The following is a 25,954-nucleotide window of genomic DNA, read 5'->3' as shown; positions in this document are numbered from 1 at the left end:
GACCTGTCTTCTCCTAGCTGAAGGCATATTCAACAATTCTACATCAAAAATTGCCACTGTGCCAGCTGCGCAGAGATAGTGGTGTGACTCGAACTGGGTATGAAAAGTCATTTTGTTCACCTTAAACAACTTGAAGCACATTAGTCTGTGGCAGAGTCTTCCTGGAAAGCTCATCCTGACGTTCACAAGGGTAAATGTAAAAGCTCTCAGGGTCTGAATATAGGTTGCATCACGAGTGCCGTTTAAAGCAACAGTTCAGTATAAAAATGTCAGACAGTTAGTTGGAGAGGGATTCTTTATTTTTTTTTCCCAGCGTGCATGTCGCTCAGGCTTCACTGTGGCTGAAGGGAACTTTGTGATGCTGTGTGATCCAGAAACACTGACAGCAGATCAGCCTTTCAGTATGTCAGCTTTGATCTACAGCTACTGATGGTGGCGAACAATAGCTAAGACATGATTTATAAACTATTGATTTTCGTTTAAATGCACTTAGATTCTAAAAAGAGTCATCACTAATGAGAAACTTCCTTTTTTGCAAGTCCAAGTCAAGTCTCAAATCTCTTATTGTTGTAATGAGCATTTTATGAACTGCTGCATGCCATCCGGTCTGCTTAGACCACTGCATAGTTATATCTGTGGAATTCAAAGCACGTACTGTATTATCATCACTCCTTTATCTTTCAGCATAGAGCTTTATCAGCACTGATTAGTTGTTTGGTATATGGGCACTTTTAACAGGCTATTGCAATAAAATATGAAAAAAAATAAACACATGAAAGCTATCTTTAATAATTGATAACTGTATTTAGTTTGACAATATAAATACACAGCTGCAGTAGCTAAATGCAAAACACTGCTGCCGCCAAATGATCTGAAAGATACTGCAAGTCTATAAACTGCTGATATTATAACATGGACAGTTCATATCATTGGAGTGTTTTGCTATCTTATGTCATTTTCTTACATTTTCTCATTCTCTCTTCGTAGCAGCATTGGTTCAGGTCACTTACAATTAAACCCATTTTAAAAGACACTGCAGTTGACTTTCTTATGATGGAGCATCAGTAGGATGGCACAGCCTCCTCATGCATCACATGTTTCACTGTTTAGATTAGTGAAGAATAATTCTGAACTGACCCCTGACCTGCTGTCGGTGCTGAGCTAAACATGTTTGCTAACCGTCCATAGGCGCTGAGGTTAACTTTCACATTACAAAGTGACTGAGCTATCCGGCTGTGTTTCAGGTGCCTGAGAAAGTTTGATGTGGTCGATCCAGCGTCCTCTGTATTCATCCCGCATAACGTCGCATTTGGCGATTCTTTTGTTTGCACCTTGCGTGCAGTATCTATAGGCAACGCTTAAGACAAACGAGAGAGCAGCAGCAGTTGTTGTGCTCGTGTACCTGGCCGCTCGCAGCGCACACCAGATAGATAGATAGATAGATAGATAGAATTACTTTAATGATCCCAGACTGGGAAATTATTTTGTTACAGCAGTAGTGGGTCCGCAAATAAAACATTTCATACATAACATGAATAGAATCCAATATATACATAGTGTATATATACAGTGCACAGTGTGCTATAAACAGTAAACAATAATAATATATACAACAAAACAAAATATGCAAAATATACTATAACAATAATAATATATACAACAAAACAGTAGAGAGACCAGAGTTCTCTGTCAGGCAGAGGTGAGAGAGTTGTTGTATAAAGTGATGGATTGTGGCAGGAAAGATTTCCTGTATCTGTTGCTACGACAGCGAAGCTGAAGCAGTCTTCCGGAGAAGGTGCTCCGCTGTCTGACCAGTGTGAGTTGGAGAGGGTGGAGAGGATTATCCATGATGGATAACAGTTTTTTTCAGTGTCCTCCTCTCCACCACAGCCTCCAGAGTGTCCTGTTTGCAGCCAATCACAGAGCCAGCCTTCCTGATCAGTTTGTTGAGTCTGTTGGTGTCGCTGGCTCTGATGCTGCTTCCCCAACAAACCACAGCAAAGAAAAGTACACTGGCCACCACAGACTGATAAAAGATCTCCAACATCTTGCTGCACACATTGAAGGATCTCAGCTTCCTCAGGAAGTAAAGTCTGCTCATCCCCTTCTTGTAAACAGCTTCAGTGTTAGATCTCCAGTCCAGTCTGTGGTTGATGGTAACACCCAGGTACTTGTAATCCTCGACCAGATGTGTGAGGTTACACACGAGGGAATGACGTTCAGCTCGTCAGGCATTTTCTCAATGTTGATTTATGACCAATTTAAAAAATGAAGACTGTTCACGAGTCCTAAATCTCAAGTCTGAGTCGAGTCTCAAGTCAAGTCACCAAGTGTGCGACATAAGCGAGACTCGAGTCCGAGTCGCAAACTTGAGTCCCCGGCTCTGCTCAAGGTTAACTCTATGTTAAGTTCTGCTGCCAGCACACACGGATCCCGTCCGAAGCTGCTTGTGAGGACGACAGGTTAAGTGAGCTGCAGAGGCAACAGCGTGGTATCTGCCCTCTCTGACTCACAGAGCGCTGCGCTTTCTTTAACTTCTTTATTCCTCGCTCAAATCAGCATGCCGTCAGAAGCTGTGGTTCCACTTGTCATTACAATGCAACTTTTTTCATCCCGTCGCAGCGGCACACATCATCGCAAGTGACAGGTCTGGATTGCTCACATCGGTGTCAGCCCTTCAGAGGCAGATATGGAAGTTGTCAGGCTCACACTGTGATGGGTGACTCTCTGCAGTCTGGATGCACTCCAGTCACGATACTCATGCAGTTTAGCCAAGGCAAAGTGATCAACAACGACAGCTTTGGATAGTAAGGGCATGTAGATTACAATAAGACTGGCAATATAAACAGTTGTGCGTTAATTACAAAATTCAAACAGTGTAGGATTTGCGCCTGAAATTTATATACAGCACTGATGCTGCATATAGTATACTGTATATAGTACAACCTGGACCTATATCTACTATACCTATATACCTACTGTATATAAAAACTGATATTGTTACAAAAAAGAAGATACAGTATGAAGCAAATATAGGAAATAAAGAACTTAGTTTAGGCGACAGAAAACAAACACAAAATGACCTTAGTGTATTTGCGTGTCTGACTTAAAAAAGAAAACAAACTTGAGCGTATCCGGCGCTAACATGCCACATAACCAGAGTTAATTATAAAAACATACAGCAGCTGTGTTCCCTGAAGTAACGCTGGGCTCATTAACTTATTTTTCACTTCATTTAAAACGGGATTTTAATGCAGCTTCTCAGGCTCAACCTGTTTCATAATTGCAGGTAAATATTTTTCGTCCATTAACACAAGATTGAAACTCATTGTTGTGGAAGTGAGTTGAATTACCTCAAAAAGTATGAATAGAATATTACTGGAGTGCTTCTTTCTTCCTTCCTTTCTTTCTTTTTTTCTTTCTTTCTTTCTTTCTTTCTTTGACTGAATAAGTGAACACTTTAACAGCACAGCAGAAACCCTACAGAGCTTTCTTCTTTTATTTCCCCCTAAACCAGCTCTGGTTGACCTTGACACGCTCAACAGTATACTGCTTACCTGCACTATTTCCTGGTGTTAATGACAATGTCATAGAAGGACTCGGACTGAATCAACATGATTCCACGCCATGGCCGAGGCTCATTAAGGCAAAGCTACAGTCCTGTGTGGACTTAGTGATTACCAGTGATCGATGTTCTGCTCATCATGAAAACAAGGATTAAAGCTTACATCAAGGGTTCCAGTTAGAGGACGATAAATATGTTCCACCATTGATTGCGGCCGAAGAAACAAAGTATATGTGTACCGTGTATGCCATGCAGACATGCATACATTAACAACTACATTATATTATATCAAGTAAAAACTTTTTAGTAAAAAAAAAAACCCAAAAAAGGCATATTTATGTAACTGTCACTGTTCACACTCATTATAAGATGTCATAGCCATGTCATCAAAGGAGTAAACATGCTTGCAGAGTGTGACATCAGTGATCCTGAGATCATCCCCCCCCCCCACCCCCCGAACTGCTTCCTACATTCTGTTCCTGCAATTAAAAAACTGGAGCAATTAAGGGAGGTGACGAATGATTCGACAGCCTAACAGACCCGCTCTACCCACTGGAATGACTCATGGCGTACGCAGTGATTGTCATAGGTGGGTGGTCTCTCTTATGACAAAGCACCCTGCTGTCCTCAAGGTCAGACCATCAGTGTGCGCTGTTTAAAGACGCTACCGTACGTCGCATCAATACAAGCAGCTCCAGAAGGTGCTTACGTCCACTGATTGCCTGTTGAGATTTACAGTAATTGCAAGACCCAGAATCTGTCGATTATTTGTGAGAGCTCAGGCTTTTGATTGGTTCACGGTAAACACACAAATGCACACAGAAAGCTGGAGGACGTATTTCTTCAAGCCCCAACCAGCACACGCTGAACTTTGATGTCTTCGGAAAGGTGAAGTCCGGCAAATTGGAGGATAAAAAACAACACTGACTTTTTAAAAATGTCCCCTCTCTAAAGGTCTCATATACAGAGTCCACTTAAAACACTCAAAAGTACATCATGAGAAGGGAGGAACAAAGGGGGGAAAAAAAAAAGAGATCAAAAAGCCAACAGAGAGACGTGCTGCCATGTTACGGAATAACAGGAGGAACAGGACGGGAATGGAAATGCGGTGCAAATGAGAGACGGGAAATGGCTTCAGAGACGAAGAGAGATAGCCAACGTGTCCATTTCCCCTCCCTCCATATAACAGTGCATTCATAACCTCCTGCTGCCACTCATGATGTAAGGCTGAGGCAATTAACCTCCTTCATCTGTCATACACTGTGGCTTTGTGAACGCGCGGCTGTGTGTAGAGCTCGGATGCGCGTGCTGGTACACGCCTGTTGACGTGCATTCGAGCGAGGCCAGTCGGTGTTTGTTTTTGCGTGCACGAGGCAGCGCGTTTGTGTGTTTGTCAGTGTGTGTTTCCAGATCAAAAGATACAATCCCACTGCCTTTCACCTCGGGGAGATGATGTCATTCTCCGCACAGCAAGGAGTGAGGCTGGAGAACAGCTGACTTTACTCACAATCATAAAAAGTGATCCTTTACTTGCAGCTGCAGCATGACATCATGTGTAATGTATTACATTTCACAATAATTGGTTTGTAACCCACGGTCCTTTTTTTGATTTTTAAAATCGTTGCCACTGTTGCTTACTGGCCTCATCCGCGGCAGACGGTCATTTGTGCTCGTTAAACGTACACATAATTGTATTTCATTTGAGCAGGTTTACTCTGGGACCACTTCTGAAAAAAAAAGTAGTTTGGATGCCGCATAGCGAGAGGATGAAAGTGGATAATTATGTTCTTGACCGCAAAAGCCATTTTTATTTTTATTGTGCTGATTAAATGTGCGGCCGAAAAACTAGAACAGTCAGAGTAATGTTAGCATGCATGTTTACAGGAAATGGTTTCTGTGCGGCAAAACGAGTTCCATAACAATGAGATTTTCCATGCTGGGCTCCAACAATTTAGCCACGGGATATCAAATGCATTATTCAGTGAATTTATTCCGATTTTTGCAGGAAGAGATTCATATTTTAATCACAGAAAGCAACGTCAGTGTTCAAGAATAAACCAGTGTTTTATTGACATGGATTACAGCCAGCAACTTACTAAAACACTTGCAGTGATTCAGACCTGCATATCCATGCAATAATTATGTAGGGTAGGTTCAGCCAAAGTACAAAACAGCACATCCAAAGACTTCGTATGTGGTTCCCCTTGGACCATTACATTGGATAAAAGTAGACAAATAGCTCAATATTATAAGTAACCCAATGCAGACAAGAGAAACATTTAGTTTTGAAAAAGGAAAAACCAACTTAGGAGCTGATTAGCGGTTCTTTCTCCGTAAATATTGTCCCATTCTGCCTGGCTAACGTTAGCTAAAACGCAGGGGGCCAATTGATTTAGTTGATATATCTTGTGTAAGTAGAATATGTTTGTAGAAATAAAGCTAAAAAAAGAAACTGTAGTTGAATGAGCTGTTAACTTAGGTATTGAAGCTGTTTGCTGACCAACAACAGCTAGCCGAGCGACCGCTAGCATTTGTCTACTAGCATAATGTTCTCATGAAGTTGCAGCCTGCCCTTGTTCATAACTCTAACGCATTACTCTCGGGTTTAAAGATTAGGTTTGCTTGCTAAAAGATACAGCATATAAATACAATATATTTTGAGGCTGTTTGAAGGTATTAACTGTCACCATTTCCCCCACTTCCAGTCACAGCGCTAACCTTTTGCGCTACATCTCCAGCACCTAAGCTAACGCAGTAAAACACTGCCATTCTATTTCACCGTAGGTGAAACAGTAAACAAGCTTGTATCGCTCACATTGGAGTCTTTAGTAATAAAAACAGAGACAATATGAGGAATAAAAAGCACAGCAACATTCGCTGACTCACAGATGTGAAAATCAAGGTCAGCTAGAATTGTTACGTGTCACGTTGAATGTGAAGGTTATCAAAAACCCAGCACGCCGCCGCTGCCCTCTTGAGGAGCAGATAAGATGAGACAGAGAGAAGACGCTTTTGCTAACGCGATAGTCCCAGCTAATTACCGTCATAAAGCCAGAAGCCAGTCATTTAGAAACTCCTTTCCGACGGCGGACGCTGCCGCCCTGACGCGCCACATAAACACACCGCGTCCGAGCGGCTGATGGAGTTAAGAGTGATTTGTCGAGGGGGGCTTACATGCGCACGCACACACACACACACACACAAGGACGAACTCATACAAACCCACAAAGACAGATAACAGAAGCTGTAATTACACAGTCGCTGTTCAGCCGAGGGTGAACAACACTGCGCTAAAGAGACAACGCCTTATTCCAAACACACACACACACACAGATCCAAGGATATGATGTTTTACCACTGCTACAGCTATAATTACAACCATAGAGGAGATGGCTAGTTAAGTACAGATATGACGAGGGGATGGACACGATCAGATGCACAAACATGTAATTGTATGCGTGAATAGATTAGGCCGTAGACACTTTGCAAGACGAAAGTCAAGAAGAATTACGACGCGTTGTGTCGATCCCTCAAGGTTATCACAATATGTGTGTGTGTGTGTGTGTGTGTGCGTGTGTCTGTGTGAAACCACTCAAGAAATCAAAGTGTTTTGCAGCAAACTGTGTTGATTTCCCTCTTCTCCTCTCTGTCCTTTCCTTTTCAGGCTCAATCTGATGTATGCGTGTGTGTGTGTGTGTGTGTGTGTGTTGGCGGGGGGGTCTCTAGAGAGGCGGAGCTTTTTGTCTATTCAGTTTCCAGTATGTGTGTGTTTTTGTGTGGCTAGTGGCAAAAAGAGGGAACAGTAATTGGTAGGCAGGAGAAAAGCTCACTCCATTTTCTTGGTTGGCTGGTCACCGCATGTATAATTCAGGTGAGGATTAAAAACAGGAGAGAGGGGCAGTGGAATTTAGTGTAAGTGATTTACTGCCTTGGTACTTCTTTTATTTTGTTTTACACCACTTTCTATTAATTACGGCAGCACAGTGGCAACCCGCAAAATTCAAGGTTATGTTTTGAAATCTCAGAACAACATTTGAAATGCCTCACCCCTGAGCAATCAAACACGCAGGACACTAATTGGAGATTACCTGTTTACAATCACCTCCAGCAATTTGCATGAACCCTTATAATTTAAGAAAATAAGAAATGGTGATAATTACAGAAGCCCTGAGAGGCAAGCGAGAAAAAAAAAAAAAAAAAAACTTTTTCACATATGAAATAAAAAATAGAAGGATCTAAAGAAGGATCTTCATTTTAGAGGTCTCAAACTGCCCTCCTCCACCTCCATCTGGCCCACGACCAAGTGTCAAAAATACCATATAAATCGAGCCTTTCTTTTAATGTAATTAATTTTTGTAGTTGTTTCACACTAATTGAAACAACACTTTTATATGTTGAAATTGAAATAAAAACACGATTCTGTTAAATGTGAAGAAAATGTGAGCAGAAGTGCTGTCAGATGTCTGGCAAGAAAAAAGGAATACAAAATAATGGATATCATTTGTTGGTCCAGTGCACGTTTTCAATAAGTTATTTACATATTTGCACAAACTAATGGATACAAACTGCTGGTTACATTTTTGTATTATTATGTTAATAATGGAAATAAAAAGCAATATCTTCTGAAATATTGCTCTTTCCTGTAGTTCTTTAATGCTTACGGGATGCTAATACCAGTGGCCAATACCTACGCTGATTTGAGTTTGAGACTGACTTAATGTTTTTTAAGTCATAAACACAAAAGAGAAAACATTTCAGATCAGACTTAATTAAAAAATTACAGATTCTGTTATTTATTTATTTTTTCTTACTTGCCTCTGGGTGCTTCCGTAGATATCTGTCATGATGGTAAAACAGTAAACTGTTAAGTGCAGCTGAGGGTCAGATAAACCTGTCAGTAAGCCTCAGCTCCAGAGGTTAACTGTTTTTACAAGAACAAAACAAAGCCAGCCATTAGCCAAGAAGGACAGAGAACACAATCAGACAAATCAGAAGTAGATAAAATAAGACAAAAGGCAAAGACAGGCTTTTCAGTGTATACTAGAGGAAGTTGAGGAGCAAGTGAAGGAACTTTAAAATCAGCAAAAACAAGCTGACATTCACAAAATAAAAAAATAAATCAGTTGACAAAGGAAGAAATGGGATGGCTCCAATTTAACTGAGGAAGGCCTCCGCTTTGTAGCAGTTGCCTTGAAGCATGCCGCCTTGAATCCTTGAGGTGCCTGTATGACAAGGAACAGAGAGAGAGAATATACGCACAACCTATTCACATGTGTCCGAGAGAGCAGAACACAGTGGACAGCGCCACATTAACATGAGCGAGGAACACTTCTGGCATTCTGGGCGTTGTCACGCTGCCAATACTGTCATTGATTTCTAGTTCAAGATTTCTGCTTGTGTTGTGTTCCTGAATGTATCTTTACAAATTGCCACATCTTTAAGGCATTACCCTTTTACTGTGTAAGTCACAGAAAATCGCTTGAGTGCGTTAAAGGATTTAGATTCAAATTCAAATAAGCATTACTGCCACGAATAGTAAGACAAGAAAAAAAAAGGATAATCACAAGAAAACAAATACACAATGTGGAATAATGTCTATAAAATAGGATTTTGATTTGATTTGTAAAGATAAAGCAGCAAAATAATTACATTTACTCAACATGTTATTCTCTGCCATTTTCATGTAGTTCAGACGTTATCCAAAGCTGGACAAAAACACACTTTTCAATTGTGAAGTTGAAGTGTCCATTCACTGCCTTTTCAAAGCGTCCGTTAGTAGACATTACATTTTTATCTGCCTTTATTGATATTTTGGCCACCTAGGGGTAGCTTGAAGTATTGCTATCGCCTTATAAAATGGATAAGGTGTTATGCCAGGTTAACACTACACCATACCTGCCACGCACACATTTGTAGGGAGCGCAAAAGTGGGGGACGGTGGAGGACAATCCATCATCACTATATCCCTCGCTGTGTATAAAAGCAGACACCAGCTGACGTGGCATCTGAGACACCTCGTGATGTCCCGCCAGTGAGACTGCCGTTTCGGAATTAGTCGTCCTCCAGGATGAATTCCAATGTGTGTTCACTCACATTGACCAACAGGAGCATGTAGCGCTCTCTAACTGTAAACATGGCAAAGGACATGTCACTGATGTTGTTGGCTCCGCGAGGTAGAACTGGGACTCGGAGGAAAAGGTCACGGTCATTTGTTCTTTCTCTTGTAAGGCTTTTCCACAAGACAACCAGTGTCACGCCTTTCTATGTTACTATTCTTTCCAGAAGTGAAGAATTTATTGACCTATAATTGCCTAATCTGACACTGTAACCGTCCTAACAGACACACAGCTATTCTGTCGTCTGAGCCCAGCATTGATGAACAGTTTCCTGTTGACACATCCAGCAGACCCAGAGTTAACATTAGCATTCATTTGGAATTGGCTGTTGTAATACTGATTCTCTGATTAGCTCACTTTGTGGCTCCTTTAGCTGTTAAATGCCTCACCACGTACCGTGCACCATCTACTTAACTTTGCCAGCTTTTCAGTGCTAAGTAGGTAGTATACAGTGGGCTAATTATTATATGAAACATCTTTCTGCTGCAGCTGGGTTAGCTCAAATATTACAAAACTTAAGTATGTCTAAATCTATACCTGGAAAAAAAAAGGTAAGCAGTTTTTCCGATGTTATTGTTTTATTAACAACCCCTGAGGACCGGGGCCTCGGTTTGGCTCCTCTTCTTTCCTGGGTGATAAGCAACTGTAGATATGACTAATAACATTAACGATGGCTGAATTCTATTCATGTTTCTTTCATTCAGCACCGACTGTGTGTCAACGAGCCAGCATGCATAATCCCAGGGCCGTGAAACCGAAGTAGCCCAATGTCATTCGGCCTTTCTCTTGTGTTTCAGAGTAGCTCTTTTCCTACTGTGACATGTCAAAATGTCTTCCACCACAAAGGGTCATTGTACTAGTTTTAAGAACATGTGTCTGGCTTTCCAGACAGCTGTAAAGAAAGTACGTCAGGACTGCAGCTGCTGTCTGTGCTGCTGTGTGTGTTTGATCAGGCTGCTCACTGAAAACTACTGAATATTTCAATGCTTTGTGCCCTGGAGTTGTCTTTGTGTCTGTCTCTCCTCCTGTCTACCTCCTCTGTTTAGCTCCTTCCTCTGCTTTGGTTTTTCACCTCCTGTCTCCCTTGCTGTCCTCCTCAGGTGTTTTGTGGAACCTGTCGTCATGCGACGCCCTGAAGATGCCCATCATCCAGGATGCCCTGGCCGTGCTGACCAACGCTGTGATCATCCCCCACTCGGGCTGGGACACCTCCCCGCACACACAGGAGGACCGCAAGCTGCACCTACACTCCTCCCAGGTCCTCCGCAACGCCACCGGCTGCCTCCGGTCAGTGTCACCATCTGTGTCTCCAAGAGTTTATCCTCCTCTTCTTATTTGTGTTTTTTCTTTGTTACTGCCCGGCCTAAAGTATGAGCTCAACATTCATATACATTTAGTGCTGTTGAGTTGCAACTGTTTCAGCAGATAAATTACATAACCAGTCACTTTGCTGAGATGCCGTTCAAAGTCTGTTATTGCCAATGATAGTGCAGTGTTTCCTACAGAATCAGACTGTGTCCAGCTGGGGTGCCATAGAGCATGTGCACTTGAGACTTCCGGTTTAGCGCTGAGCTAACTTGGGTGGTGATAAAATGTAATCGGGCGGCTCTTCTAGACTCTCTGAACTGTAAAATGAGTCATTTTGCGGGGTCGTGAGGCTTTCTATACTGTTACGACCAGGGCCTAGGGGAAACCCTGGTGCAACAAGAGAATGATACTCCCCTCTTCCCATCCTCCAAACACCACCAGCAGCAAGCATTTTTAACATAGTTTATTCAAAACAAACACATTTTTCACAATCATACATTGCTGGCAGTCTGGGACAGCAGAGGAGAGTCCACAGGAACTGGGAGGAGCCGGCCTTTAAACTCTTGTCGTCAGGCAGGAACCAATCAGCTCCCAGGGACAACCTACAATCACAGACACACCTGCAACCAATCACACAAACATACTCTCACTCACACAGGTAAAACAGGGATATTTAAAACAGACAAACATTTATGACCACTAGGGTCGTAACAATACCATTTTACGGACGTGTCTTTCACTGAAAAACAACACCGCCATCCACTGTATCGGAGTGTCTAACATCATGCTATTCACTGACGGGTGCGCTGTCTCGAGTAAGTGAGAAAGGGATGCACAACTCCAAAAATCAATGTGTGACCGCCAATGTTGATATTGTGGCAGAACTCCACAAATAAATGAATGTGTGGGAAACACTGCAGTCAAGCAGGGAAGCGAGTCTCTCTTAGTTCAAAACCGTCTGTGAATTTTAGATAGTGTTTTTACCACTGTACACACAGAGAACTGACAGACTTAGCTGCATTTAAGATGACTCACCATTTGGCTTTAGAGCTGTTGTGGCGTTTCATTTTCTCACTTGAGACATGATGCGAGTCATATGGTGCAGTCTGGAAGTAGTAGGACTGTGACAAATTTTTTTGCTGTTTTGGCAAGACTTTTTTAAAAAAAAAGGACTCTAAAATTTATTAAGTTTTCAATTTTTTCTTTATCAATGACTTGTATACATTACGTTGTATATTCAAATTTTACCCAAGATTAGGGCTACAATCCTGTGGTCAGTGTCCTCAACTTTTTTAAGGTTGGGATAGAGATGTTTTTATTCCATGTGCTGAAATTTCTTATCCCCTTTTAAGGAATATTTGAAATATTCTCTTCAAACTATTACAATTGATGTTCCTCCATCTCACTAAACACGTCTCACTCACTACTACCTACGTCATTACCCCTTTCACAATGGACGCAAATCCACCGACACCCACCAACATGCAGCTTTTGTCTTCAGTAGTAAAAGGTCAAATCAGCATTCATTCAGGGGGTCAATGAGTCTGCCGCAGTCACAGGTATTTTAAGCTCCAGCTTCGATCAGCTGGGATGGAGACATCCCCCTCTAACGCACTGACTTGCAGCCCCTTTTTTTAAGTGCAATGCCATGACGCTTATTGAAGTCATGGTCGTTGGCGCGTAAATACTTTTTGCTCTCAGCCTCCATTCAAGCAGCACTCAGTCGTTCGGTGACTGAGATAAAAGACACAAAAAGAAACCACTGTACATTGTCACTGGCTTGCATGCTGCTGTCTACTGTTCCCTGTTTTGCAGCATGTTTCAGGAAAAGAAACAAGGAAGGCAATCTCATCAACTGGCAATGGGAAAGGAGTTAATTGCCTATTTTCAGTGGTTTGACCAGCATTACTTGCATTGTTTTTTGTTTTTTAGGCCACCTGAGGGTGGCACAGCTAGCTGCAAACAAAAAGTTGACATATTGTCAGTAATATAAAGTCATGAAGCTGATGTCAGCAAACAGTTGCCGAGCTGATAGAGAGTAACATTCACTGGTTTGGAATTAAACTCACATTTTGCCCCTGAAGAAAAGATATGTGGCTGCAGCTAAAAATGCTCCATTCACAGGCTAGTGGCTTTCACTTTATCTGCTGTTTGGTGCCGGGCAGGTAGCACATAGTGGGTTTTGTCAGAACCTCCTCGCTTAAAGCTGCGGCGCGCTCCATCTGGAAATTGTGCTGATGGGTGCTGTGAGACTGGCTCGGGACAATTAAGTTGTGGACCATAAACTCAAAACAGTAAGCTGAAGACTCTCTGTGCTACTGAGTGAACACGATGTGACACTATATATCAACTGTATTATACTGAATTTCACACTCAGCCAAAAACGTTACCGGCTCCTGATTAATTGCATCAATACAGTGCAGTGTGACTAGACACAAAAACGCGCTGAGGTACCTCTCGCCTTCTTCTCTAAGACGTGTAAGTGTGCCTATTATTGGCTTTTGTGCTCGTTGGGGATATTAATTGACTTGGCTCATTCTGACTAATGGTGAATACAGTGTAAAATACAATAGGATGTGAAGTAGGGATAATGAAGGCCTGTTCGATAGTGTCGGTGTCAGACCAGCATCAAAAACGAATACATCATCAGCCTTTTAAACGCCATAATTAAACATAGTGTTTGTGTGTGTGCGTGTGTGTGTGTGTGATGCTGAGACAGCAGTCCCTCTCAGCTCTCCGCTCTGTAAAATTCAATAGAAAATTCTCTGCGGCTCTGATAGCGATGTGCCGAACTATCAGCTTGTGTAATTCTATTTTCTAAATGCTTCCTTGTATTTCACCCTCAGGAATCCATCATAATGTTGTTTTGTCTCGTGACATCTGCCTTAAAGGTGCACAGACTCGTCTCGGCTCCTGCGCACTCTATCCTGTACAGTTCTTATTGGTCTTTGGTGCTTTTTATATATATTTTTACTCCAACATTTTTTTGCACAAAACAGTCCCGTCTGCTCTCAGCCTGTATTTGTTGAGATTTTGCTGTGCTTGTTCTTAAGTCTCCTCCTGCGTTAGAACACCGCGAGCAATGTAAAAACCATCAAGCAGTTCCACTCCTTGTATGTGTACCTCCTATAAATCCATCTTAAATATGTTTTAGTATTTTATGTCCAGGGGGGAATACAGTTTAATAAAGTGTCTGTCTTCCCATCAGGCAATTATCTACCATCATATACTGATTATTATGTTTATAACCTCTTTAGAATTGCACAGTATTCAGATGATTTCAGGTACATTTTCTCATCGAGTAACAAGATGACGACAACAACTGTGGTCTCAATGCATCCGCAGTTTAAAATATCAGGGACCGTTACATTATGTATGACCATTATCACCCTGTTAAGTGTCTCTAAGTTAGTCTTCCAAACACGTGGTTCTGGAATGCATGTAATTCTAAAGTCTCTAAAACTCCTCTTCTCTTATGTGTTATTCATTAAGAGTTTATGACTCAGTATGTCAGCTAATCTGCCTCATCAGGATCAGATTCCATTGATTGTGGACTGGCTACATAAACAAACACAAAATTGTGGGTTCATGTAGGACCTCATTAGACTGCTTCCAGACCTCTGGATCACCATCCAAAACCCAGAATTCATTCATGTCCCGTACACGTACACAAGTTGAACTAAACTACTTTTTTTGTTAGATTTAAACAAAACATACCTCTCTCGATTTAAGAAAAATGAAGAATATGTCCGGCTAAATGAGTTCAGTCAATAACCCAGTGCCCATTAAGAAGCTGGTTGAGAGCATGTTTTCGAAAGCCCTTAAAAAGCGAGATGGCCTCGGATATTTCTGCACATGAAATTTGTATTGGTGAGTTGCTTTCCAAACTCTGTAAGCATTCCTGGGACTGCATGATGAAATTTGTGCTCATAAATATTTCTAACAGAGACGTGCCGGCTGTGTAGCAGACATTTTTTTGATGTGCTGCGGGTTCCCTTCCATCAAACATTTCAGCATCAAAGGAGAAAAAAAAAAAAAAAAAAGGGAAAAGAAAACACCTCTCGCAGACAGAATAATGACGACTTAGCCTGCAACATTCACAAACTGTATGTATATTTGTCTTTTTAATGCCCATCTGTTATTGCACGGAGCTGTCTTATTATCTCTGCAGACGCACACGTTGTACAAGCAAAACAACAAAAAAAAAGTTTGGTTTTAATTATGTGACAGTCCGCTTTAACATCTGAGACGGGGCTATGTGTGACATTTTGGAATATTTCCTCTCGGGGACGTGGCGAAGGCACGGCACGAGGGGAGCGAGAATAGAGCGGGACCGCTGCCATGACTACATTTGCATCTCTGTCGGCAAGGCTGTCTGGCTTGGTCTTTGCGTGTGTGTGTGTGTGAGCACATGCCGACGTTCGTCTCTCTATTTAACTACATGTGTGAGGCATTAATCTCGGTCGCAATATGTCTGCTCACCTGCTCTCCTTGAAAATAAGCGACACATTTTGGGTGCTAACAAAGGCTTTATTCGCTACTGATACTGTACGTGTGTCTTGCTGTGACCGTGTGTGTGTGTGTGTGTGTGTGTGTTGCAGGAGATGGCTTTGTGTGGATCAGCTCCCTAAACTCGGAGGGCTAATTCATCTTTCTCACGCCTCGTTAGGGAATGCTGGGAGTCTGATTAAAGATTGAATATTTCATGGAGGGTTTTGGTATATCGCCGGCCACCTGCTCTCTCTCTCTCTCTCTCTCTCTCTCTCTCGCTCTCTCTCTCTTTCTCCATCTCCCATTATCCTCCTCACTTTCTCATTTTCTCCCTCCACCTCTTTTCCCCTTTAGCCGCTCTCTCCTCCCTCCCTCGCTCCGTCTCCATCTCGTTCTATTACTCTCACTTCTTCTCTCTCCATCATATTAGCCCTCCCGCATCCCTTTCTTCTTCTTCTTCTTCTTCTTCTTCTTCTTCTTCTTCTTCTTCTTCTGTCTCGTCCTGCCTCTGCCTCGCTGTCTCGCACTTTCACACACACATTTTCTGCCTCTCTTTACTCACCGCTGGTTTTCGCTCCCCGTGTGTGCGTATGACGTCATGCCGGCTAACGGGAATCGCTGAAACTTTGTGCTGCAAGAGAGCCGAATGTGAATTATGTGCACAAATTCTGTAGCAGTCAATGCAGAGCAGGTTTACCCAGTTTGGTGTTTACTGCGCACGCTGATCGGGAAGAGAAAACATTAATACCATCAAGACATTTTAAAGATTTAAAAGCATCCGTCACTCTACAAACGTTCAGTTTGCGATCTACTTACAGGGACTCTGCCTGCGATAGTGGCAGCTCAGATTACATTAAAATGTGCCCACTTCTCTCCCTGGTGCGCTAAACTGACATGAAGAAAGACGCACCTGCAACATCATTATCTGATCCATCCTCCGTACATGTTGGGGATGGGGACACAATGGCCTGTGAGCTCGAGCCTTTCATCACCCAGTTAGTGCTCATTTAATCCAACATTTACTTGTGTACATTCGAGAATACACACTGCCAAAGCAAAATATCACCCGACATGACATGTCCTGTCTCTGGTGGCTTTATTAACTGATCCAGAGGCCACCTTCGTTATTTCAGTTTCGTGCTCACACTCTAAATGCCACACTCCGAGACATGCGTATCTTTGCTTGAAATGGTTATTCTCCCAGGTGCGCGGGCACCTGGAATGTCTCGCCACTGTGTCCATTAGCTGGCGTGCCTAAGGAGAGCGACGAATAGTCTGGAGTGATAATTGCCGGGCTAGCTAGCTCTGGGCGAGGTGACTGCAGGCTCCCAGTGCCTTTAGCTTGTTAAGCGTAACCTAACCAGCCTGTGTTTGCCAGTAGAGAGGCTCCACTGTTTGGAGACAGGCTAGAGTAGAGCAAAAAAAAGAACGCCTTTGTTGAACTGTGACTGAGGCTGCACCGATCTGAGGACTGTTGAGCTCGTTAGCTGTATCTTGGTGTCTGAAACAGGAGGAGGTGATTGAAAGACGAGCGACACCGGGTCACCCGTGCATAAGTATGTCGAATGTTCACATATGTTAAAACTTAGCATGTGATGCTGTAGGTGTCAGCGTGGATCATGGAGCCTTACATGTTCAAATTTTCTGAGGGAATCATTTTAAATCAAGAAGAGTCGCTGCATTTACAATTAAAGCTTCAAGTGTCTGAAATCAACGTAAAAGCAAGAAACAATTTGATACACTTTGGTTTATCTCTGATAGCCAAATCACAAATCTGATCTGAGCAGTCCACTCCTATAGCGGTCCAGAGGCTGAACTGTTCTTGAACTGCCAATAAAACCATAGGAAGTTGGACAGAAACACCACTGTGCATACTCAGTGGGCCATATAAACAGGAAGTAAACCCGGTAGCTAGCGTATGCCACAGGTGAGCTATCCTCATTGGAATGAATGAGCGCCATCATCTCGTTTACTATCTATTTAAAATCTATGAAACACATTGGCGACTTGTACAGATTGAGTACAAAGCAAGACAAATGTTTGACCGTTGTTGAGCACCATGGCAGGATTAACCTTGTGCAGGGCCAGGGGGCATAAAAAAGCCAATGCTGCTTTCTGTTCCAACCACTGTCTTGACAATATGTACTCTTTCCTAGCACAAATTACTTTGGGATCGGCTGGTAACCCACGGTGTCTGCATGATGTACCATTGCCTACTTCGATTATTTAGAGGAGAAACGTTTGTGCTCCTTTTGTATGGCATGAAGAATTTAGACACAGTCAGAATGTCATTAACAGCTAATTTAAACGTGTGCTTGAACTGGTTGAGTCACTCCACTTATTGGTCTTGAGAGCATCCAAATGACAATGTGTTTTTATTGAAAATGGCCCAATGGAGACTCAATTCAAACGCTCATGCTGAGGCATCCAGCAGAATCATGCTTTTGATTATAGACTTGGAGACAAAGAAACTATCTCCCCCTGCTGCGGCTAAAAGAGTGACATTTTTGTCAGTACAGTTTTGCTCACAGTAGCAGCACACTATGGATTAATCAGATTCTTGTTCCGTTTGAAAGCTCCCCCAGTAGACACATAACCTTTTTTCCAGAAGCGGGATTTTTTTTTTTTTTCCTCATTATTTAGATTCTTCACACTGAAAGATCTTAATGAGAGATAATCTGCAGCCCTGTTTCCTTGCAACAGGGAAACGCTTCAGTGGGATTAATTACGCCAAATTGACTGGGGTTAATTGATTTGAATCCATTAACAGGTGGTATCCAAAAGAAGCAAGAAAAGAGTATATAAGATCTTTTAATTGTACCGTTCAATTGATCTTTATCTGCGTGTGTCCTTATGTTGCAGTGTAGAGACAGCAATCAGTACCGTATATGTACTGTATGTGTGCATGTGTTTGAGCCTGTGTGTGTGTGTGTGTGTGTGTGTGTGTGTGTGTGTGTGTGTGTGTGCGCGCGCTCAGGTAACCCTGCATCAAGGCTCAAGTTAAACAAAAAGCCAGTGGGGACACAGACTAGAACACAGCAGCTTGTCAACACCTTGAAAAATCCAAGCAATTATTCGACTGCATTATTAAAACATGAGGCTCTTGTTATTTAATCAAACTGAGCCTCCGCCGAGGGTCAGATTCAAACAAACAGTTGCATTACTAATTAAAGAAAGACATGTTTGACCTGATTTCTGACACTCAGATTGGCATCATTTGTCTTTGGATGAATATACCTGTGGTGCCTCCACAGTAAAGGCTGCTTACTTTCCTTGTAAAAAAGCAATAAGTCCTTGAGAAAGGATCCCTTAACCTTAACGAGGCATACTTTTCGCTGTAGATTCGGCAGCTGTGAAAAAGCATTACTTACATTTAATGAGCGCATGGTTAACTGCTAATAAGTGCACACTAAAGTATGCATCAATCTTATAAAAACAACACAGAAGTTTAGTAAATGCGCAGTGCAACATGCAATTATACAACAACAGCAGCAGTGAAATTAAATTGTAACCACTCCGATGACTGTGCAAAAAAAAGCAGAAAATAAAATTGGAATAAGAATATAAAACTAAAAAAGAGAATAAAATAACAGACTTACATTCAAAAAGAAATATATATATATATATATTTCTTTTTGATATAAATAACAGACAAAGACAAAAGTATTCTACTGAAGAAGATTAAGAAGACTGTGTGCAAATGAAGTGTGTTTGTTTTGTTATTATTAAAAGTTATAAGTTTTACTCATAAACGTTCTACAGCAATCTTTAAACTGTCAACAAGTTTACTGTACAGGCACATAAATGTCTAATTAACATTAAGCGTGTTTAAGATGCTACTACTAATGTCTTCAAGACAAACAAATAAGCCGTTTTATATTTTTGTATAAAGGTCAAGTCACAACTAATTCTACAGCTGCGTCAATCTTGTTGCCATTTTTCAGTTCAGGTAGCTAGCGGTGTAGGAAGAGGATTGTTAAACCCTGTCCACAAAGTTGGTCGATTATTTGTCCAATCAGAGACAGTGATGACCATTTAAATGGCGGAACAAATTGGAGGTGTGGGCAGCTGCACTGGAACCACACCGTCGACCCTAATAAGTACATTTGTGAAGATGTAGTGTGTAATGTCATGTCTATGCAGAGAGCATTGCAGTTGTGTTTTTCAGTCGTCCACCTCACGCCCGTCTGATGGAACAGGAACGTCCATATTTCTATATCTGCACAGCCCACATTTCATTTCCACAACCCATTTTTATGTCTAAAGTCCAGTGTCTTCCATTTCACACATGTAACTACAGCAATAAGATGTTGGACTCAGCAGTGCTGCCAACACACAGCTGACCTACGCTCAGTGCGCGGTTGCCTCGAGCTGTCTGGCCTGATACAGCATCCACAGTATATCTGTGACATATTTAGCATCACTGTGCTTTCATTTCTCAAAGCTTACTGACATCACTGGTGTTCTACAGTCCTAATAATAGTAATAAGACAATTTCAGGCCGAATGAGTACTAAGGCATCAACACAGCTCATGTATGTACATTTATAATAATGATAATAATCATGTTTTGTGTTGTTTACTTGTTTGAGTAGATGTGTCATTTCACAGCTGTATAACACCACACCCTGTACCTTTAAATCACAGATCTGATTCTTGAATGGTTAAGACTGTTATTAAGGACCCGGGAAAACAAATGCGACTAATGGAGCTTTGGCAGCTCAGTGCCATTTCTCACTGACACTGAGGGCGCACGCATCTCCTAGCCATCTTTAATAGTGTGACATTTAAAGGGCATTACACTCAGACTCTCACTCGTCTCTGTCACACAGATATGAACACACGTGCAGTGGCACATATCAATACCCCTCATGTGCTGACACACAATTTTTAAGGTGGACTGTTCATTGATGAGGTTGTGTGTGTGTCTTTATGTGTGTGTGTGTGTGTGTGTGTGTGTGTGTGTAACAGGAATGTGAGTTCTGCAGGGGAGGAGGCCCGGAGGAGGATGAGGGAGTGTGAGGGCCTGACAGATGCTTTGCTCTACGTCATCCAGACGGCTCTGGGGAGCAGTGAGATTGACAGCAAGGTAACTCTCACACACATGCAACCTACTGCCACGCACGCAAACGCCCAAGGCTGCACGCACACACAGAATCACCTGAATATAAAAGCATCAGCATAGACACAATGTGTGTGTGTGTGTGTGTGTGTGTGTGTGTGTGTGTGTGCATGCATGTTCGTGTGTATATAACTGCCCAAAATCTCAAATATAAGTCGTGTTTTTTCTTTGTGTACCTGTTCCATGATGATTACCATCCCTTTAATATTTATAATTTACATACATTTACATGAGTATATGCAAATGTGTGTTATCTGTGTCTTTGCAGAGTGTATGTTTATACCGCATATGTAGATCAATTTGTATGAGTTGTTTGCCTGTGGTTTGTATGTTAATGCCCAAGGCTTGCAGGCCTCAAACTACACACTGTAAAAAATGAAAAGGCTTGGTAAGTTACGCTTGTTTTTAGACCCACAGCGCTGATAGTTTTTCTTGGTATTTATCGTCAAATATTCTTCCTGCAAAGGCAGATCAGAATCAGCTCCCAACAACATAACATTAAGCATTATTTCAAGAAAATACCACTGCAAGACCACGGTTGATAAATAGTTAATAACACGTCCAACACCTTAACACGCCACTGAAACACGTCCAGTTGCCTACGATATAGCACTTAGAATTACAATGACCTGGATGACTGAGAACCTTCATCATCAATTTATGGTTGATTAATAATTTAAAAAAATGTTTTACTACTGTTAACAAACAATAAAATCACTCTTAAACCATGTATCAAGCAATCGTGAAGGTTTATAAACAACATTATAATGTTTAAAGTAAACTACACAGTATTTATTTACCATTTGTAAAGTTTAATAAACATCGTTTGCAACTTTAATGCAAATAAATTGCTTGATATATGTTTTATAAAGCATCTCAATGTTTGTGAACTGTGATTAGAGTTTATTTAACGATACATTTACCATGTATTATGATGGTTATCATAAAGTGTTGCCAGTATCACAAATTATTAAATAATAACCTGAGACAACAGAGTACAGTTTCACATATGCTGATGTCTGTTAGCATATGAAGTTATGCAACTGTAGGAAAAATCTGAAATTTCAACAATTATGCAAACTGAATATTTATGAGCCAAACATCTCATTTTTTTACAGTGCCTCTTGTATTACCCAACCCGATGGCCGGTGACACAGAAAAACCACTAGCGTGTGTGTGTGTGTGTGTGTGTGTGTGTGTGTGTGTGAGAGAGTCTGCATTTTTGTGAGCCAGTGAGCAGCCTTGTGTATCTGTCCGTGAGCTTGCGTATGTGCTGCATGCATAGATGTATGTTTGATGTGTAACGGGGGTGCGTTGTCAGTGTGTGTTTGTGCGGGCGGGTGTGTGTGTGTGTGTGTGTAGCGTAGTGTACAGGAGATGTGAGGGTTTTAATCCTTAGAAATCCTTCACAAGATCAAAGTCTGAGACTGTTGACTGCATAGCCACTCACAACAATAGGATTAGTGCGCGTGTGTGTGTGTGTGTGTGTGTGTGTGTGTGTGATGGTGTGTGTGTCTGTCTGCATCATGCACACAGTATCTGTGTGTCCATGTTTACATATTGTACAACTACAGTCAGCACTGCGCATTACTTTTATGTATATGTGTTTGAGTGTGTGTGTGTGTGTGTGTGTGTGTCTGTGTGCGTGCCTGCGTGCATGTGTCCCCACTCTGATTTTCAGTCTTATTGCCATGTGTCCCTCCTTCCTGTCTGTCTCTCTATTCTGTCACCACTCTGACTCTGTTCTCTTCTTCCTTTCTTTCCTGATCCACCATCAGACCGTAGAGAACTGTGTGTGCATCCTGAGGAACCTGTCGTACCGTCTGGCTGCAGAGACGTCCCACAGCCAGCAGGGGGGGTCGGAGGAGCTGGACGGTCTGCTATGTGACACCGGCGGGAAGGACGCAGAGAGTTCTGGATGCTGGGGCAAGAAGAAGAAGAAAAAGAAGGGACATGACCAGGTGGGAAAACAGAAAGTTGGAAGAAGGGAGTCTTTTCATGTTTCTTCATTTCTTTCTTCTTCTGTTGTTTTTTTTGTTGTCCTCTTTCTCTCTCAGTCATCTCCTCTTCTTTAAGTTCCTTCTTGATTAAGTCGAAAACTTGTTGCTGGTGCTTGATATGAGATAAAAAGTGGCTGGCAGCCTCAGCTGAAGGTTCGGCGAGTTTCTTGTTTGGCCAGGGTGCTCACAAAGCACTGCGGATCCATGCAGTTAATGCCACTAAGCAGTCTTCTGATGAATACCCAGACAAGCTAATGGACTGTGCTCAGTCTCAGCTGAATGCAGTTGCCCTCTACTTGCTTATACAAAAAGAGGTTCAGGGTCTGTTTTCTCAGACATCCAAAGGAAGCAGTGCTAAGTTTAAAATTGACCCGAGTCTTATAAGTAGAATACATACAAATACAAAGACACACAGAGTCAGCTTACGTCGTTAGCTACGCCTAGCATCCTATCTCTGTGTTAAAGATACAATACGTGTCATTTCTGCATTGAAATGTCAAAACAATGACTTGACCTTTCTTATACATTTGTTGAGTTGACTTACATTATTACACTCAGAGAAATCCATAGCTTTGCTCAGAATAAACGAACCGATGGTCACGGTCCAGGAAAAGGGTGAGTAAGGAAGTTGGTGAACATGACTAAACGTAACAGAGATAAAAAATGTAAAGAGTGACCTCGTCAGTGAACATTTCCGTCATGTTTTCTTTCATTAGCAATGATGGTTGTTGAACAATGAAGATGATCCCACACCTCTTAAAGTCTTTTGTTTTGATAGAGAGACCCCTAGTGACAGAAATTGCTAATCATACGATATTGATATTGGTAGTGGAAAAAATTGGACTACAAAAAAACATTACATCAAAAAATAAATCTAGCTAATGGTTCCGTCTGAATGCACTATAAAGGCAGGAACACACGGGCCCAACCGTTGGACGTCTGAAGCGTTTGGGAAAACTCGGACGAGGTCGGGAACAAATCTGTTTGTTGTGTTCAGGTGCGTTGGAAGGTTTTAGAGCCACGCAGACGATGTCTGCTCCGATTCAACATGCGAAGTCTGAGGAGGTTGGCTGTCGGCCGTCTGAGCCATTGGATTCTATGACTGGTTGTGTGCCAGCTGTCAGACCAATCTGATTGGCGGTGTGCTAGCGAATCAGTGCGGTGTGTGGGATTTGCACATTTTGCACAAGCGCAGAACGTACGCGCTACTGTGGAGCTGGCAGCACATTGAAGTGGTGTGCTCAATGCAACTTTTCTGCCGAACGGGTCAGACAAGAGGCAACAGAGTGGTCGGATAAAGGCAGTTGGCTGTTAGTTTGAGTCTGGGCGGTGTGTGTGGTTGCCTTAACACCCTTTCACAGACACAGAGTCAAAGAATGAAGAAGGATGTCAGTGAACATCTGTTAAGTTTGCATCAAATCAGACTCTCCAGATCTCATCATTTGATTTTATCACACAACCTGGATAAGAAAACGGTTGCACATGAACAGATCTCTCAGGAAATCCTCCTTTTTATCATGATGAAAAAGTGACCCTGTACCTTGTATAAGCTGGGTATCATGACGGAGGAAGACTCGGTCGTAGGCTGCAGTCACACATTCACCTCCTGTTCACTTCCATTCTTCCATGCATAGAAAAGAAATTGCATCCGTGGCGAAGCAAACTGGCATCTTGGGTTAACCTTTGGTCAGTTTTAACCGGCGAAGTGGCGGCCACAATCGACAGGAAAGATGTGTGTGTGCTTAACCACACAAACGGACCACAAACCAGCAAACTGAGCTCCGTGTGTCCCACATCCTGCGCTGCCTACATTCGGCCCAGGCAGGCGATATCCACGTTCGCCTGCATTCACGCATGTGCCACCGCGGCCTGAGGCTGTTTTCAGTCCTCTTCAAATATTCAATCTACACGAGTGTGAACAAAAATTCTGCAGCTGCCACTGATGTTAACCAGTTACACGGGTGGTTGAGTCCCGCGTTTTCCGTGTCAGGGGTTTGATTGATTTTGACTTTGTTTACATTCATTATGCTGCTGTAGCTAACTTAATGTGGTAATCAGTTACTGCAGCAAATATGACATGAGCAATTTACTCAAGGGGACGTTTTGAATTTACGCTCTGATTGTTGACTTATCTTACAGTCGTTGTCCCTCCGCTCTCCTTTGTTTCTCCCGCTTTTACTGTTCCTCTTATTTCACAATGATATAATGTTGAATCTTATAGAGTTTTCATAGCCACATAAAAATCTACATTTTACACACTGAATACATAATGCATGAGGACTTTGCCATCGGTTGTTTATTGCTGCGATTTTATTGGTCGGCGTTCCCCGCGAGATGTCCCCACCAGGAAGGTGAAATTCAACATTAAGGCATAATAAGAGTAGTACAGATAGCTCGCGCAGAACACACTCTCCCTGCCATTAAATGTGTTCATTTGTATCGTTTTGTTATCCGTCTTGTGTCAGAGCAGGTGTCACTGTTGTTTTGTCTCCAAATGGAGGGTTCTGTATTTCATTTTGTAATGCAGCTCTATGTTCCTAGTTCAGGAACATTGGCTCGGTTCATCCATGGTTCACACCATCTCTAGTCTCGAATGAATATTTATGAATGCGCTGCAGCTTTCTTTGATATTCATGATGTTTGAGCCAGAGTTGTTTTTCAAGCCAACTACTGATAGTTACCTCCCACCTGGATTATTAGGGTCACGTTTTTCAGAATAAGGTACATGTATCGTAAGAGCGTGATCACGCGATACAAATGTTATTAACTGTATTGCTCTACGCTATATCATCAACACATGCTCGGAGGTTTTCACACAACAGGATCAGGAGATTATAGCTGTACCTACAGATTAAGCCGTGTTTGACTTCCTGTACACTGACTACCTCTGCTCGGGATCAAAAACACCAAGCCGATTTAGTATTTCTCTCTGGATTTCCAGGGTTTGTCCATCTGTTGATGCCAACAGGCAGAGTTTCATCCTCCATTTAGTTAAAAAATTAGTGCTCTTGTGGTTGTAGAATTGGCAGAAACCAAACGGCTGCCTTGGAGTAGGCCTCAGCCTCTTGTCATGCTAATAAGCAATCAGGATCACATTCTGGTGGAGTGGAAGACGTCTTTTACAACTTCTAGTGAAGACTGTGGGGATTGAAAAACCCAACACTTCCGGTGGATCAGAGTGGGTGAATTGCTCATTAGCCCGGCATGCTTTTTTCCTCATTCATTTCTAGAAAAGACTGAAAAGGAGATTTTTTTTTAAAAAATGGTAGTGATGAGCCAGGGCTTTAACTTCCATTTGTCAAGCGAACCCTCGACGAACTTTTTGCGTATCCAAGCAGAACCAGGGAGATGAG

The 25,954-nt window shown here is 42.1% G+C and overlaps 1 protein-coding gene across 10 annotated transcripts in view; it reads left to right on the top strand.

The window, feature by feature from the left end:
- The window catches only part of ctnnd2b (catenin (cadherin-associated protein), delta 2b), a 187,503-nt gene that overhangs the window by 143,439 nt on the left and 18,110 nt on the right, over positions 1 to 25,954 (top strand). For all 10 annotated transcript variants that reach the window (XM_030403343.1, XM_030403342.1, XM_030403336.1 and 7 more), the window contains 3 exons: positions 10,782 to 10,968; positions 20,451 to 20,568; positions 22,380 to 22,562. In XM_030403343.1, coding sequence (XP_030259203.1) covers positions 10,782 to 10,968; positions 20,451 to 20,568; positions 22,380 to 22,562 — 488 coding nt within the window. The remainder of the gene's footprint in view (positions 1 to 10,781; positions 10,969 to 20,450; positions 20,569 to 22,379; positions 22,563 to 25,954) is intronic.

Source organism: Sparus aurata, chromosome 21, assembly GCF_900880675.1.
Source record: "Sparus aurata chromosome 21, fSpaAur1.1, whole genome shotgun sequence".
NCBI lineage: Eukaryota > Metazoa > Chordata > Actinopteri > Spariformes > Sparidae > Sparus > Sparus aurata.
Note: the sequence above shows the minus strand (reverse complement) of the source record. Positions and strands in the feature narration are given on the sequence as shown.